At 35.6% G+C, this 18,346-nt stretch overlaps 2 protein-coding genes across 4 annotated transcripts; one reads left to right on the top strand and one right to left on the bottom strand.

Moving 5' to 3' along the window:
- The first annotated feature begins 7,200 nt into the window (after positions 1–7,200).
- LOC7456794 (probable ubiquitin-conjugating enzyme E2 24) lies at positions 7,201–15,109 on the top strand. 3 transcript variants are annotated; one of them, XM_052452213.1, is made up of 9 exons: positions 7,201–7,915; positions 8,749–9,729; positions 9,841–11,301; positions 12,167–12,304; positions 12,763–13,209; positions 13,295–13,358; positions 13,465–13,604; positions 13,905–14,216; positions 14,698–15,109. In XM_052452213.1, the coding sequence occupies exons 3-9, from the start codon at positions 9,871–9,873 to the stop codon at positions 14,941–14,943; spliced, it is 2,778 nt and encodes a 925-aa protein (XP_052308173.1). In that variant the 5' UTR covers positions 7,201–7,915; positions 8,749–9,729; positions 9,841–9,870; the 3' UTR covers positions 14,944–15,109. The 3 variants fall into 3 exon arrangements, with proteins under 3 accessions (XP_052308173.1, XP_002305135.4, XP_024455212.2); XM_002305099.4 differs by having other exon boundaries at positions 7,295–7,915; positions 8,734–9,729; XM_024599444.2 differs by lacking the exon at positions 7,201–7,915 and adding an exon at positions 7,955–8,093.
- An 814-nt stretch (positions 15,110–15,923) lies between these two features.
- On the bottom strand, positions 15,924–18,346 carry LOC7456795 (pentatricopeptide repeat-containing protein At2g33760). Its single transcript, XM_002305762.4, has one exon. The coding sequence runs from the start codon at positions 18,230–18,232 to the stop codon at positions 16,457–16,459; it is 1,776 nt and encodes a 591-aa protein (XP_002305798.4). The 5' UTR covers positions 18,233–18,346; the 3' UTR covers positions 15,924–16,456.

Raw genomic sequence — 18,346 nt, 5'->3', positions numbered from 1 at the left:
CAGTAACATTTGTAGTGGCCTCTTTTATTATGCAAGGGTCACGGTTTGAAGTCTCCCTAGACTATTCGAGCCTTCAACCCCTCCTCTCTTTACAAAGGAAAACAGAATGAAATAGGAAAGGTTTTCATAGTAAATTAATTCTTTTAAGTGTGGCATTGCCGTAGATTACTCTGCATTGCTGCTGCTGCTAGATTTGTTTATTAGGTGAGGTGAGACTTATTCATGTTTGTTTCTGGCTGCAGTACCGCTAAATGGAGAGCTTGATATCTGTTTTTCGAGGCGCTGTCAGAAATATGGTGCGAGGGAGTTTCTATTTTCCTTTCTTTCATCCTCCTCAGTGATGTAATCTGCTGAATTCTGAAGTCTAACTGATCTATTGTCTGTTGTCATTTTTGCGATGGAATTTGTTTAGAATATTTTGCTTTCTGTTTTAACATTAGCTAATCCTGGGGATTTACGGATGTTGTTTTTGGTCTAAGCTTGCGCATGTTCAACAGAGTTTGTATAAAGATGAACCCTACCCAGAGACCTTAATATTGAACTGATGTTGAAATTTATTTTTGGTCTGCCTGGATGGCCTTGTCTTTGGTCACCCGACCCATGATTTGGAAGCCTGTAGGGGCCTCCATTCAAGTCAAGTCGGATCCATTTCCATTGGATTGTATTAAATTGTAATCCCTGGTTTCTTGCTGCAGCTCCCTTCTCTTGCACGCATCGCTTTTTGTTAACTCAAGTCTAGATTAGGAGGAAACTCTTCACTTTTGGTCGTTAAATTTATTTAGTCCTTTCCTCCTTTTTATTGATATTCCATTGGTTTTCTACCTCACCGGTTCCTTGATTAACTAAGGTCCCACTGATCCTCGTATCACCGAGGCTTTTGTCGTGCATGCCATGTCTGTTTAGCCTTTGAACCCACTAGCAAAATTATGCTATGCATGAAATGACCTCCCTCCTCTCTCTCTCTCTCTCTCTCTCTCTCAACTTATGTGATGAAAGACCATTATCAACAGTTGAACAGGCATGATGAATTAGTAAATCAGGTGGGAGTGGAGATATTGAAGCACTTAGACAGCTGGAGCTCAACCAGGCCCCCCTCTATAGATTTTCTGTCTCCTTTTATATATATTCCATATTGAAATCTAAATCCTGCTATATGTTTTATGGGTGGTTGAAGGGCCACGGTGTTTATTATGATGTGAATGGGTTTCTCATTCCATGAGACAAAGTGCCTCTCAGTGGGACTCGCTTTCTTCGCCACCATCTTCCAACCACAAACTATATATATATATAAAAGACTTTGGAATTTTCTGAAGCACTTTGTTCCTCCCCCACTTCCCTTTTAAATATGATTATTAATCTAATAGAATCGGTTTTCACAATATTTTCACCAATTTGTTAATTTCCCCTAAACTCCAACTATTGTAAACATATATATATATATATATATATTGCTATGTGTTTAGATGGATTGGAATCCAGAAGCCTATCTGCGTACGACGCAGCAGCTGGAATTCCAAATGAATCCGAAGGCCAACTGGTAGTAATATTGTAGCTTTCATTTCAGGAGAACAGTAGCATGGAAACTTTAGCTGCAAGAACAAGATCATCTGTGATCCAAGTAATGTGTGAAAGTCTACCACGTTTCTTAAATCTAACCAAGCACCAGAAAATCAATCCTCTTAGTGGTTTATAGCTTGGACCTCTGTGTTCATTGTCTTGCTAATCATTGGCCAAAACATTTGTTTGTATTTTGTTTTTTTATGCATTATACAAAGATAGTGGTTAAGAGTGGATTTCCTCCCTCTCGTACTACTTACTTTTGCTCTTTTAAATAGATAAATCTGTTTTGCCCTCTCGTATATATGCAGTTCATAATGGATCCACTGCTGCATGAGGTCTCCCATACATTCAGACAAAAACAATAATATTTGGCAATGTGCATCATGCTCACAAACCATTTTTTTCTTGTCAAATTTGACTTTTTCTTGGATTCTTGAATATTTTATGGTTGGATTACACGTTAGAAAGTTACCCTTTTAATATTTCTTCATTAATCTCTCTTTTTGGAACGTGAGCAGATTCGATATATCAATCTGACTTTGGAATATCCTTTTTTTTTTATTCCTAATGAACATTAAATAAGTAGATGACCTCATGATATCTCTAAAGTGCATAGAATAGAAGAGTGATAGTTTTTGTTCTTGAGTTCGTTTTATTTCAAAAATATTAATGTTTTTTTAGTGTTGTTTTATATAATTTTAATGTACTGATATTAAAAAAAAAATTATTATAATATATTTTTAAACGAAAAAAATATGGCTGTAAAAATTATTTTTTTAAGGTGAAGTATTTAATTTTTTTAGTTTTATATTAAAAAAAATATTCAAAGAAATTGATCACCATATTAACATGATAACTGGATATTGCTTAAATCATTTTACAGCCCTTAATTACGATTGTCTAAAGCACTTTGGTCCCAACTATTGCATGACGTTTTTTTTCTAATAATGTATTGTTTGATTGCAAACCGTCCATTGTTGCTTTGCAGGTCTGATGCACAAGTGCACTTTATATGCTCAATAATACAAGTAATTTAATTTCCAAGGATGGTTGAGGAAAAGGAAGAAGACGACCTTCTCTCTCTCTCTCTCTCTTTTAATCAACTTTATAATGCATTAGGAAGCATAATTATAAGATTCGGTATGGCTAAACAAGCCGACTAGATGATTCGTTATCAAAATAATACTGTTTTATTTTATTTTAAAAAAAAATTTGATTAATTCAAATTAATCCACTCAATTTATAAATTATTCCTTGAACCAAGTTAATCCTTCAAATCCAATTTATAAATATATTATGAAAAAATAGAATGAAGTCCTTGGTTTGCTAAGAATATACACTTAACAAAAAAATAAAATTAAAACCTACTAATTGGTTAATCTGGTAGCCAATTACTAGGCTGAATGAACTGGCTACCAGATTAACCAATTACTAGGTTATAGATTTCTGTTTATTAGGCTTGTTAATGCAATTCTGTGATGTTCCTATGTTTTAAGATTCAAATACCAAGCCAGGGAGATGGAGCAGGATGATGTAGGGGTTTGGCTCATGAAAAAGCTGTGAACAAATTATGTGCAATCCAAGCACAGTTGCATGCACTTGAAAACTCTTTTCCCAAAATCTCACTGCTTCTGCTCTAAAAGTTGGCTAACTCCATTGCTGACACCTGCGAACATGGACCCTTGATAGCTCATAGTGACAAGAGGGGGTGATCAGGAACTTGGAATCACATCCAGGGCAGGTTCAAGGGAGAGAGAGCAAGAAGTACGTGGCCCTTACGCTCCACCCAAAAAGAGAAAAAGGTCCTTCATCGAGTGAAAAGATAGTTAGGAAGTAGTCATTTTCGTTGCCATATTTAAGCAATATTTCTGCCTTTCCAACTAGATCGTGAATTACTACAGACGAAGATCGAAGAAATAAAGTTTATTGCCGCCTCCTTGCTTTAATTTGGCAAACATGCTTGCCTAGATAAATTGTGGTGGTGAAGGATGATGCATGTAGCTTATATTTAGTCTAATTCCATCGCTCTATATTGTTTATATATACATTAGAATGAATTGAAAGCATTATAAACCATAATTCACTGTTTGAAATCTTGATTCAAATGTAATATTTTTGTTTATACTTGATATGATTAATCAAAATTTGTATGAAATTGAGATGTTATTATTAAACTTGTCTGACAATTTACACGCTTTATCCATAATTTGGAGCTAGCTGGGGATTTTGTTTTTTTTTGTTGTTGATAAATTCCATGATTTGGATCTGTTAATGAAAAATAACATGGCATATGCTTGAAAATTAGAATAAGTTATATAAATTATCCCCTTCAACATAACAATATAGATAACATCCAAAATTTTGCAAATATTACATTAAACCTTTTCTATGAGAATGCACCATTTTGGAACGCGGTGCAAACCGCGTTTCACAAAAATTTAATTTTTTTTGTTAAAAATTATTTTTTTATGGTTTATATTATTTTGACGTGCCGATTTTAAAAATAATTTTTTAAAAATAAAAAAAATATTTTATTGTATTTCTACATAAAAAACATTTTAAAAAATAACCATGATTACACATCCAAATAAACACTTCGTATTTCAGGGAGACAATATTGATTATGACATGGCTTTTAAGTTGATTCTTCATCGTTTAGCGTTTTAGTTTAAAATAATTAATAAAATTAAAAATTACAATACACGGTAAATAACTTGTTCATAAATTCAGATGGCATCCTTTTTTTAAGGTCTTGTTAGTTTTAGTTGCAAGATATTTCTTGTAAATATTTCATAGTATTTTCTTCCTTTTCTTTTGATTTTTTTTTTATACAGAACTCTTGTTTTTGCATGCTAGCTTGTTACTGGCTTTCTGGCACTATAGCATCTAATTAATAAGATTTTTCTCGACTATTATATATATTGAAAAACATTATGCCCTTACTATCAAAGGGGATGATTTTATCAAGAATAATGGCATTTGAGGGGAAAAAAAAACCTCTTACTTAAAATATTTAAATTTTTAAGTGATTTAGAAAAAAAGTTACTACAAATTACCCAAAAGATGAAGACCACACTCCACATGTGTTGAGTGTAATTAATAAAGAAAGGCAAAACTATCATTAATTTAAGTATTTAACTGCAAATCACATAGAAAACATGGTAAAATATGTAATTAAGAGGGTATTTGTTCCCGTGGTTGAACCGAAGTTCTGAGAAATTTTAGGTTTTCTTTTTAAATAATTTTTTGTATTTTTAGATAATTTTAATGTGCTGATGTCAAAAATAAATTTTAAAAAATAAAAAAATTATTTTAATGCATTTCCAAACAAAAAACACTTTGAAAAACAAATTTTATCTCTATCTCAAACACCCCCTAAACATGTCTTAACTATAGTTATAAGATGTTGTTTCCATAATAATTATAGATAAATCACCACAATACATGCATCAACATTAAAGTCTTTCTTTAATTTCGTACTATTATATTCTCCCGTACTCCGCTGCAAGTTGAACTATTTTTTTCTAAATTTAAAAAAAAATATTAAGAGTATGAGGATTTTTTTGATATTATCATTAAATCTAATCAAGTGGTTCGATCTTAAAACCTGTAGACCTGATTCATTGCTTAACTCGACTTTCGAATCAAATTACGTGGAAGCTAATTCAAAGTGAATCGTTCAATTTAATGGGTCAAAAGACAACTTAAATAACTGATAAAAACATGTCATAGCTTTTTTAAAAAAAGCTTCAAGATGATTTTTTTTAATATTAAGACGATGTCAAATTGGATCGATCTCGGTTACCTACGACATGGGTCATGGACTTCAATAGGTTTAATAATTTTTTTTTTGTAAATTTTTTTTATTTAATTTTATAATAGTATTAAATGCTTTCAAAATCGAGCACCAACCCTAAAAAAGACGTTTATTTAACATCATGATAACTCTATAAAAAGTAGAAAAAAATAAACAATGAATTTCATTTCCCAACCAATTTAATATTGAAGAAGAGTGAAATAAAAAAAACAATTAGAAAAATTAAAGGATCATAAACTAAAAAAAAACATATCAGGTTTGATGGGTAAACTCGTTAAACCCGTGAATTGGGTAACTCAGGTCAACACGTCAAACCTGCAAACCGGATATATAGTGAATTCCATTGGGATTAATAACTTGTTTTTTTTTCTAAACTATTATTTATTTAACTATATAATAACAAAAATAGATGATTGTAAAATTGAGCATCAAACCAATACGTAGACTTTTTTTTAAGATTGTGATAACCTTATAGAAAGCAAAATAAAATAAATTATGAAACTCAATTATCAATCAGCCTAATATCAAAAGATGGAATAAAAAAATGAATAAAAAAAAGAAAGTTAACCTCGTCAACATGCCCATGGATTTTTTAAAATTTAAACGTGTTTTTTTTTCCAAAACTATTTTTTTACTATATAGTAAAAAGAAAAACAAATGATCACATAATCGAGTTAAATTAGAAGAAAAAAAGGCACCCCACTAAACCCACGATCCGGGACAACCAGGATTATCTCGCCAAACTCGCAAACTAGATCATTGATTTCACAAAATTTAATAAACTAGTTTTTTCTTGAAATTAATTTTTATTTAATTAAACTTTTTAAAAATAAATTATATAGCTATGCTTGTATATTTTTTTGATACCAACCCGATACTAAGATATTTTTTTATGCTGTGCCATTGAAAAACAATTCTAAATCCTCGTAAACACATTAGGATTAAATTAAAACAAAAAAACAAAAAAATAAAGAAAACAACAATACTGAGGTGTGGGGAAACAGTGTTTTCCCCAACACTTTTTTGCTTTATATACTTAATTAATAATATAAAGTGAGGTAATCAGGTCTGAATATAAACTAAGAATATTCTTCAGACTAAAGTATGAAGATCAGAATAAACACTGAATCAGACTTGATTTGTGCTTTCATCATGAGGCACTTGCTTGACAAAAAAGGACAGACATTGGCTTTGAACGAGGAATGCTACCTAGCATATTCTTTATGCTGTTTCAAAAACATTAAAAATAAAAATTTAATCAGATATTCAAACTTCAATTTAGCTATAACATGTGGAAGCCATATATATATATATATATATAGAGTAATGGTTATTATTTAAAATGTTTTTTATTTAAAATATATTAAAATAATATTTTATTTATTTTTTAAATTTTATTTTTAATATCATACTCTAAAATTAAAAAATAATTAACTTAAAATAAAAAAATAATTTTTTTCAACATCATTTAAAAAAAAACAAGTTGTAAAACTTTAACTTTGCCGACTGGCTTACCCAGATTTTGCTTGAATATGCAATCCGACAAGGCACAATTAGAAAGTCAGCATAACATTAGTGGAAGAAACTTGAGTGATGGGAGACTATTATAAAGGAAGGACTCTATCTCGTTGGCATTAAAAAAAAAAAAAAAAACCCTCAATTCAACCTCAAGGAATTACTCCACTATCAATGGAGTTTCACACACTTTAATTTATCAATTAACAGTAGACAATCTTACATTTTTACTCTTATTCGTCCATTTTAATAATATTCAAAAGATTTTATTTAATTTTCACGTATTTATCAAATACTTCAATCTAAGACATCAAATCATAATGAATTCTTTTCCCTCTCCTTTCAACTACTTTGAGTTAAAGAAAGATTTGCTATATTTTGACACTAAATTATCCCTAAAGGCGAATTAATGTTTATTTTCTTGATAAGAACCTTCAAACAAACACATGAAATGGGCAAATTAGTGATTCCAGTCATATAACTGTTTTAGTTCACTCTTTCTCTTGGGAGTACCGCAGAGTGTCTGTGTCTGATACTGATGGTATATTCCGCGATAGCAGTCTCTATATCGTATTGGACGGAACTGAAAATTTAAGCACTCAGAAAAAACCTCCAACGTTTCAGATTCCGGAGAGAGAAACAAACCAAAACAGCCTTAAACACTTACCAACTAAATTCTAGAGAGATAAAGAAATCGACCCCTTGTTTCCTTTTCTTTCTCCACTCACTGTCTCTGTATTTGTGCAATGTTCTCCAGTTCTGTTTATGGCTTGATGTGTGTGATTCAAAGCGGACGTCCTTACTGACTTCTCTGATTTCCCAGTAACTTAAAGGTTCTTCTTCTTCTTCTTCTTTCCTTGGTGCGTGAGAAAGGTCAAAGAGCTTGTTTTTATTGCCGAGTTATGACTGGTTTGACCTCTTTTGATTGGCTCACGTAGTACTTTCTGTGGTTTTCTTGGTGGTGTTGGACTGCTGGTGATAGTTTGCACGCATGGCTCCTGTGATGCATAGAAGCTTCAAATGGTACTTTTCTCTTAAACTCTCTCTCTCTCTTTTCTTTTCTTTTCTTTTTTAATTTTACATGCACGCATGCATACAGAATGTGCATTTATGCTATGCCTCATGGTGGGGTTGATGCATTGTTATATGTTTTGGAGGTCTTAAGAACTGCGGTGTGGATTGTTGGTTCTTGTTATTTGAGGTTAGTTTTTCATTTTTTTTTCACGTATCATATTGTTTTGAATTGCTTTGGGATTTGGAATCCGATTCCTTTGTTGGCTTTTGATGGAATCCAATTCTTTCAGATGTTTAGAAGGTGCATATGTGCTTTATATAGTTTTATTTATGTTGTTAGTTGTTACTTTATGATGCTGCTATTGAAGGAAGTTGTCCTGGGAATATGCAGAGAAACATAGTTTAGGCGATTTGATTCTTTCTTTAGGATATATTCAACATGCATGGGGCTAACATTTTCCATATTTCTATACTTTTGCTCTCTGTCAATATATCTGCCCGTGTCTGTGAATTTATGTATGTTTTCATGAAGCATGGTACATAAAATTGAATCGAAGAGTTCTTTCTTTCAGATCGAATGGGGGTAGATTTCTGTTTTTTGGAATTAATATTCTTTTTTTTCAAGGGCTTTCACTCATGAGAAAGTATGGCTACGATAGGCAGAAAAATTCATCCATCATGTTTCAAACCTGTCTTTTAAACATTTGCGCCTGCCTTGTTTTGGATTTTCCTACTTTTACATAACTAAATTCTTTGAGAAAAAGTTTACCTTTTCGTGACTTATTCATTTATGGGCTTATATCTTCTTTATATAATATTAACTATAGGTTTTGTTCTTGTAGGTTGCATGGAGAACCTGAACTATATGCAAAAGGGCTTACTTTTGGCAACTACAGGTGGCTATGAGAGAGTTCTGTTTTGAGATATCATTGAGCACATGATCAAGTTTCCTTGAATCAAGTTAAGCTGCAAGAAGTCTGTCTGGGTGACCTGGTCTTATGTTCTTAATCCGTTTAGCTGAGTACGTTTCATGAGGTTTTGGCAATTGGCACTAGATCAACCTGGCAGAAAGTTTGGCTTGAACAGGGCAAATCTTCTTTGGCAGTATAAATCTGCTTCCCAAAAGAAGCAAATTTTATTACTTTTTAAGAGTTGGTAGACGGTAGTAGTATTTAAACTTTGAGATTAAGCTCTTAATTAGGGCAAATCTCTTTTGGCTAAGTAACTGAAGTTTCTCTCGCTAGGAATTTCACCTGAAAGTGAATATTCGAGTAGAGTTGATACTTCAGATAGCTGTAATCTATCATCATCCACCAAGAATTCCCCTCCATGTGAAGAGAAGATCTTCTTTGGCATTGAATTCTTTTTTCTCTGTTGAATTCACTCCTATCTGCAACAGTTGTGGCTCATCAATTTATCAGCTGTGCATTATCTTCTTTGGAAGTTTCTTCTTGCGGAAGCTTCAGTCTATTTGTTGGGCAAATCTCCTTTGGCATTTGGAGTCCTCGTCGACTCCTGTTATCCCTGTAGGGAAAATCTCCTTTGGCATTAGGAACTTCTTCCTGTTATCCCATTAAGGAAAATTTTTGGTGTTTCGAACGTCATCTCTGCCTTTAAAGGTTAGGATATCTTGTTGGGATATCTATATTGATCCTCAGCATTGATTGAGAAAATACATAACTGTTCAACCCATTCCACATTATTTCCACCTGTTGTTCGATCCTCTGGCACACAACCATTTGGTTATCCACTGTCAGTGTGTTTATCGTAGCATTACAGGCGCTGCTCTTGGACAGTTGCTTGGAAAAAGTGTTAATTGAACGGTACTTCTCTCTTCTTCCTCACTACTCATGTCTCTTTTTTTTCAACTCATTTGTTAAATTTGCATTTTTGGATTATTATTACCTTAAATCATCATGTTGTTCTTGTCTCAGAGCTGAAGTTTATTTATATTGGTGTACGCGATGGATATGCTTCCTAATGACTCTGATTGGGAAAGTTCCAGTGGAAATTACAGTAGCAGTGAGGACATAGAAGAACTTGATTTTCTGTATTGCGGGAGGGCAAGCAGCATTCTCTCTAGTCTGGAGGAAAGCAAAGGGAAAATTGATGATTTCCTCTCATTTGAGAGGGGCTTCATACATGGAGACGTTGTTTGTTCTGCGACCGATCCATCTGGACAGATGGGCAGAGTTGTAAATGTCAATATGCTCGTCAACTTGGAAAGTAGTCATGGAAGAATCATAAAAGATGTTGATTCAAAGAAGCTTTTGAAGATTCGTTCCATTTCAGTGGGAGATTATGTGGTTCACGGACCCTGGATAGGAAGGGTTGATGAAGTTATTGAATCTGTCACTGTCATTTTTGATGATGGGACATCTTGTGAGGTCACTGCAGTGGATCAAGAAAAGCTCTCGCCAATTTCTCCCAACATGCTTGAAGATTCGATGCATCCTTATTATCCAGGACAGAGAGTGCAGATCAGGCTCTCAGCGCTGTCTAAATCAGCTACATGGTTATGTGGAGCTTGGAATGAAAATCAGGATGTAGGGACTGTTTCTGCTGTAAAAGCAGGTTTGGTGTCTGTAGATTGGCTTGCCTGTGCTCTTGTTGGTAGTGATTTGAGTTTGCCTGCTCCTCAGCGTTTGCAGGATGCAAAAAAACTCAATTTGTTGTCATGCTTTTTGCATGAAAATTGGCAACTTGGTGACTGGTGTATGCTTCCTTTGGCTGATTGTACGGGTGGGAAGGAGCGGATACTTTTTGATGCATCTATCATTGAGATCATCGAAAAGGACAGGAAGAGGGGCCAGGGGTTTACGGGATTGAACCCCTCTCCAATTTTTCAGGATATATTTGTTATTGTGAAGACAAAAACCATTGTTAATGTTGTGTGGCAGGACGGTAGTTGCTCGCAGGGATTGGATTCAAAGTCTCTGCTCCCTGTAAACATTGTCAACGCTCATGATTTCTGGCCTGGGCAATTCGTACTAGGCAAGGGTGCTTGTGAGGATCCATATGTTTCAGGCAACCAAAAATGGGGTTTTGTGAATTGCGTGGATGCAAAGGAACAGATTGTTAAGGTGAAATGGAAATCCTTTGGAGTGAACCAGGCTGACATTGTAGGAAGTGACCAGATTGAGGAAACTGTTAGTGCTTATGAACTGGTTGAACACCCTGAATACTCCTTCTCTTATGGGGATATTGTATTTAAAAATTTGGATCAAGCTAATAAAGATCACTTGAACAGAGACACTGGAATGGGTGCGGATGCTGCTCTTGAAGGCTGTGCCCATGGTAAAGATCAGGTTGATTACTTATCCTGTATCGGCTGTGTGACAGGTTTTGAAGATGGTGATGTTGAGGTGACATGGGCTTCTAGTCTCAAAACCAAGGTGCGAGCTCTAGCCATTTTCATTCTTCATCTGAAATAATATTATTATTTTGTTAATTGATTTACCATTTTCTAGTTTTAGTAGGCATTTGAGAGTCCATGATGAGTTTGCACTGTCTTGGACACATGTAGAAGGTGTAGTTCACTTCATTTCTCTATCATCAGTTGTAAGTTGTGCTTTGTGTGACAGAACAAGGGGTGATAGAATGGAAGTTACACAAGATCCAAAGGCTAATTCTGAATTTTTTATGAAAAAACAAGAGTGCAACTGGCAATGTATGCTCTAGTTAGTCTGGTTATTACTATCTAGAACATGCATATTTCCTTATCCTCGTTACTCATTACAGATCTTGCTGCTTATGTCGTAAACCTGCAACCCACCCGGCAGCCACTGGACTAAGAGTTGTTTGGACTTTGCACTGCTACTTATAGGAAATTGTCTTGTTCTTTTAGAGAGGAGACCATTATTGAGCTTTCGGCAGAATCCTAGATGAGCCATAGAAATAGGGCCAGCAGGTTACTTGGGTTAGTTCACCCCACCCTGCTCCTAGTGATATTCACATTATGGTCTGACTTAAAAAAGGAAATTAATTTATCGAGCACTTTTGGATACAGGTCTAGTTTTGGGGTCAGTATTTTGAATTTCTTTTGCTTTTCCTTTTGACATATATCAGCAGGATTTATATTTGTGTTATGATAATCTCAGTTTCGAAGACCAGTTAAATATTCTAGTTACTTAGAATGTAGGGCGTAATTCATCTTCTGAAATCAGCTTTTAAATAACTCTCTGCCTTTTGTTCTTCATTCATTGCTGAGGAGATTGATTGAAGCATCAATCTTTAATACCATGTTGGGCATTGTTACAGGTTTCACCTAATCACATTTTTCGAATTGATAGATGTGAAGTTTCAGCCGAAACAATCATGCAACATGAACAACGTGAAGAGGAAGTGAATAAAGAGACGGTTGATCATGACGAACAATTTTCAATCCTGAAAGGAAAGGTAAATTCACCCTCCCCCCCTCCTCTTGTAACAAGAAAATAGAGTTGCTCTCCAGTTTTGGGAGTTTTATATGGGTGATAACATTCTGAAATGAATTTAAGGAAGCAACTTGCATGTCGAGTCTGGAGCCATGGACTTCTGAAATGGCTTCTGCCAAATCAGGATTTCAGTTTTGCGACATGTTTCACCTGTTACAATTCTGGCGAATGATCTGTTGAGTTTTGAAGTATAGAGACATCTAGGATTAATCTGCTGAATAGCACAAAAATATTCTGTACTACTAAAAACTCACTCAGCTTAATGCCCATTTTGATTGCTTAATAAACTGTTGGGAAAAGAAATTAATGAAACATAAGTAGGCTCTAAATTAATGTTTTGGTTATTTGATAAAGCTTGTTGTATCATGCGCATTTTCATCTCCTATGAAAATTTGTACTGAAGAATAGTTACATTCTCAGGACTCGCTAAATTCCATTAGCTTTGGCAATGAGAACGCTAAGTGCCCATGGGAGTCTAGTTCCTTTTCCCTTCCTGAATTCACTCTTGGATTTTTCTCAAGGATTACAGAAGGTATATTTGGATCCTTTGGTTCCACATCAGTGTCTGGCCCAATATCATCTGACTCTATTTCTGAAGATGGAAATCGATCCAAGACACCTGAGGAGAAAGAAAAGCTGGAAACTTGTGATCTGTGCATGGAGTTGCAACCTTCAGTCGTTGGTGACATCCTGAGATTTGAAGGGACAAATTTAAAGCCAGAAGCCAATGATGATAAGGAAAGCAAAGAACATCGATCTTTATCTGCCAGCAATAGTTCAGAACAGTTCAAACGATTTGATATGGTTGTTGATTGCTCTGACCACCACTTTTTTTATGGTGAAGGCAATGCACTGGCATTGTCTCAGGTCAGAAACTTGACTTCATTTTCCCGTAAACTTAGTGGCCAACAGGAATAATCAATCATATGCTTTCTGTCTTTTCTCTACACAGGTGAAAAGAGGTTGGTTGAAGAAAGTTCAACAGGAATGGAGTATTCTAGAAAAGAATCTTCCTGGTAAGCTTTTTATCTAATTCTGTACTTCACTTTTGATTGTTATTTTGTGAAGAGGTTAGTTGTTAAACTTTTGCATCATTTCTAAGACCTTTGGTTACTTGAACAGAGTCAATCTATGTCCGCGTCTATGAGGATAGAATGGATCTCCTTCGGGCAGCCATTGTTGGATCAAATGGAACTCCATATCATGACGGGCTGTTCTTTTTCGATATATTTCTTCCACCGGAGTATCCTCAGGAACCACCTGTAAGTTAATCTGAAGCTCCAAAGCTCTTACACTCTAGAGCTGCTTGAGTAAATGGCTGCAAATCAGGCAGGGTTCAAAGACAACATGGTCTATATAAGTTGTTTTCCCTTCTACCAAAGGGTTAATTTGACTATGTAGTGCCATTGTTCAAAGGGACATAATTTTTTTTTTTAAAATTAGGGTATCCAATTTAGAATTCTGTATATTTTTTTCTTTTAACTGTATATCTACTTGTATGAATGAGGATGCATTCTTTTTTACAAGAAACTTACCTTTGGTCAATGTAATCTCTCGTGCAGTCGGTGCATTATCGTTCTGGTGGACTTCGAGTCAATCCGAATTTGTACGAGTCTGGAAAAATCTGTCTCAGTCTCCTCAACACATGGACAGGCTCAGGCTCTGAAGTATGGAATCCAGAAAGCTCCAGTATTCTCCAAGTTCTTCTCTCCCTCCAGGCCCTTGTGCTTAATGAAGAACCATACTTCAACGAAGCTGGGTATGATAAGCAGATAGGGAGGGCTGAGGGAGAGAAAAACTCTATAAGCTATAATGAAAAGGCATTCCTTATGACATGGAAGTCCATGCTTTACCTTATTCGCCAACCACCAAAGGTAAAATAAACATTTCTGGTATCAAAATTACTCCACTGCTGCATCAATTTTAGTAATGACTATGATGATAGTTGTCTTTGAGATAATAATCATTATATCATTAGAAAGCCAACTGCTGCTTTGTTGACTACTACTCGTTACTTTTGGATTAGTCTAATATTATTGGGGGTGCTTAGATCCCATAGATGAATTTGGCATGGTCCTTGAAAAGGCACCTTCATTTCCAAAATCGCAGGGTGGAGTCAACACTTTCAACAATAAATGCGTTTTCAAGTACTGTATATCATGATGATCGAGTGTCCATACTATGTTTACAAGAAAATTCTCCATTAAAACTATTTATGTGAGATTTACGGGATTTTGGACTTCCATATCCTGTTATTTCCTCAAACTTTCCCTTTCCCCCCTATGAATACTGTAGAAACACGGTAAAAGAAAGCTGTTTACTATCAGGATTAATTGTGTCAATGTCCTGTTACAGCATTTTGAGGCTCTCGTGGAGGAGCACTTAAGTGAACGTTCCCAGAATATTCTATCGTCTTGTAAATCATATCTGGAAGGAGCTCCGGTGGCGTATGCACCTGACAGTGGAAAGACTCCGCATGCAAATCAAAAGGGTGCTTCTACAGGGTTCAAAATCATGCTAGGAAAGCTCTTCTCAAAGCTTGTGGAGGCATTTTCTGGTAAAGGAATTGATTGCAGCCAATTCATTGAGCAAGAGAAATGAATGGGCATAGCAAGGCATTCCTCCTATATTTGTAATTCTGTATGATATCAACGTGTTCTTGGTGATTTTCAGTTAAATACATATTCTCAAAAAACAATAATGTATTGTGAGTTGCGCAGACTGCAAAACTTTGAATAATAAAATAAAATTTGGATTGGTGTGTAAATGATTTTATAGTGATGGTGTCACTGCTTTTTTAAATTTCCTTTGGAACATTGTCAAAGCAGCTTGCATGGCATGAAATTCTTACGACTGTATGGTTCTCCAGACTCCAAATTGCCCGCAACCAACAGAAGAAAAAACATGATGTTTTTATGCAATATATTTTTAATGTCGACGCAAATTATAAAATACCATCAAAGTATTTCACACCCCTTATCAAATTCAACTCTTAACAGCCAAAGAGCTAAGATAAATTTATTTCTTCCTGGCCTACATTTTCAATTAGAAAAAGAAAATTCTCATTGACTAGGCATATGAAAGCGGGGCTGTTCTTGTTATTTCACCCCCCTAATCATAGTTTTTCTACCGCATTTTCAGATTCATTGCTGTCTATCTGTAGCAGCAGTAAAGACGGGTTGATATTTGATTGATAGTGTGAGGGTGGTAAGGATGACCGGGATTTGTTTCTTCGATAATTGAGGACCTCTGGACTTTCACCAACCATGATTTGCAGTTTTGCAAAGCTGCATATCCCAAGATAAAGCAAGACCAGACAAATGTCCGCAGTAACTTTCCTAAGATAATTATTTGATCGTGAAAGTCATGAAGTTGTAAGATCATAAACATTATGATTTCTATTTGATTGTTTATGTTTATGATTAGAGAATTGCTTGCGGCAGATGTCTTCTTGCAGGCGCATCATGCAGCCAGTCCTCTTCGCTGAAAAGAATAGGCTGCAGAACACTGTTCTGCCAAATGCTGCAGATATCCAGGCAAATCTTTTCACATTTGTTACCTTTGAGAATTGTACCAACTGATTTTCTTAAAAAGAAATTGAATTCATCAGAGTTTTACATATGTGATAATCTTACAAGATCACACTTCTAAAGCTAAATGGACAATTGATGGTTCGTCTTCTTGTTCTTTTTCTTATTACTCTTGTATTCGCTGCTGATGCAATTCCTTAGATCACTAACCACATAAAGAAAAGCACCGTTTTTCTGCTGCCAGTGTGGCTTGGTATTTATCAAGGAACACTGAAAGATTTGTAGCTTCTTGCGGGATGATCCAAATAGTAATAGCTTAATGACAACATTTCAGGAAATAAGGCAGCTATTGTGCAAATGAATTTGGTGATGATCCCTTCATCCCCCATGTCTACAATGATTCATGTCTTAATCAAGAGGATCCAGGCTGAAAAATGAGCAATCGATGCCCTTCATGAATGTTTTTGCTTTTCTCAACCACAACACGGGGACTCCTATTGACCAGTTAAATCTTGATGCGTCTCCAAGTCTATTTTTGGGTGATACATCAAAGCACAACTAGATGATATTTGTTTCGTACTGGTTCAAAGATGCCAAAAGGAGTCTTCACCAAAATCCAGACAAGAACATGAGCCATTCTTGAAGTGGTGGAAGCGAAGCTTATCACGAACAATAATCTCTCTATTGGAGATAACTGAAATATATTTAATGGCAGAATGACAATCTTCACACATTCGAAGGTTCTTCACAATCCTAATAACAGTCCCACGGCTGGTTTTCAACAACCCAAATGCTATCGCAAGCTTCTCACTATGGTATCCAAGTGCATATTCTCTCTCCTCCTCTTCCAATTCATGCATAACTGAATCGGATACTGTCACATAACCAGCTTCTCTACACTTCCGCATTAACTGATCTAGATAATGATAAATTTCATTTGTCTCAGTGTGAGACTTGTCCCCCATGCTAAACAAATAAGTCTTACGATCCAAATCTATTGTACTATAGCCAACTTGTTTCTTTAAGCATTTTCGAATCATATTGTCTCTAACCATTTCAACTTGGTCCATTCTGCCTGCCAGAGCATATATATTTGAGAGGATCACATAATGAGCTGGATTTCCTGGTTCAGAAGCTAAGAGATGCTCAGCAACTTGAGCTCCAAGGCCAAAATTCTTATGCATCTTGCAAGCTCCAAGCATCGCTGTCCAAATAGCAGGTGCTGGCTCTTCATGAATTTCTTTGATAAAATTGTATGCTTCATCGAGAAGTCCAGCACGACCAAGCATATCCACCAAGCAAACATGATGCTCCACTTCGGGCACCAAACGATACTCTTCTCGCATGCTTTCAAACACCCGGCGCCCTTCATTCACTAACCCCGCATGAGCGCATGCTGACAAAACAGCAACAAATGTGATACTATTAGGAAGCAATCCATTTCTTCTCATTTCATGAAACAACTCGACTGCTTGGCTACCATAACCATTTGTTCCATACCCAGAAATCATTGCCGTCCAAGCCACCACATTCCTTTCCTTCATCGAATCAAAAACCTCCCTCGCTTTACTCACATTCCCACACCTTGTATACATATTAATCAACGAGGTGCCAAGCACTACATTCAAATCCAAACCATTCCCAACAGCATACTCATGCACCCAACACCCTAAAATAAATGCACCCAAATGAGCACAAGCGGATAAAACACTCACAAACGTGGCCGAATTCGGTTCAACACCTATTTCCTTCATTCGGTCAAACAATCTAATTGCCTCTTTAGCAAACCCATTTTGCTCATACCCCGAGATCATCGAATTCCACGTCACAACACTCCTGTCACGCATTTTATCAAACACCTTCCTCGCATTGCACAAAACTCCACACTTTCCATAAAAAGACATCAAAGCAGTTTGAACATACACATCCGATCCAAACCCATTAACCAAAACATGACCATGAATAATCCTCCCATGTCTCAGAGCCACTAAATCAGCACAAGATTTAATCACGCTCGTAAAAGTATAATTTGAAGGTGCAACATTAGAAAGGACCATGCGGGTATAGAAGTAAAGGGAATAAACAGAGAAGTTATGGAATTTGGAGGTGGATCTGATAAGGGAAGTGAAGAGAAAAGAATCTGGATTTGGGACAATGAGAAAGATTTGACGCGTGTAGCTAATGGAGCCAGCAGCGCAAGCTAAATTGAGAAGCTTAGTAAGAAGGAATCGGCTGCAACCATAGCCTGAGACTATTACATGGGCGTGGACTTGGTGAAGAAGTTTGAGACGTGGTCCTGCTTGGAGAAGTAAATTGTAAGCTGGAGAATGTGGATGCTTATGGTGTTGTTTAATCTCCATAAAAGTTCGCCTTGGAACTGCTAGTGTGTTATTCACATGCAATTTCGGGGGTGGGGAAACGTTTTCTTATTTGAGAAAGGTCAAATTTTAGGCCTTAGTCTTTCTTTTTTATTC

Source organism: Populus trichocarpa, chromosome 4, assembly GCF_000002775.5.
Source record: "Populus trichocarpa isolate Nisqually-1 chromosome 4, P.trichocarpa_v4.1, whole genome shotgun sequence".
NCBI lineage: Eukaryota > Viridiplantae > Streptophyta > Magnoliopsida > Malpighiales > Salicaceae > Populus > Populus trichocarpa.
This window is presented reverse-complemented; position numbering and strand designations above follow the sequence as displayed.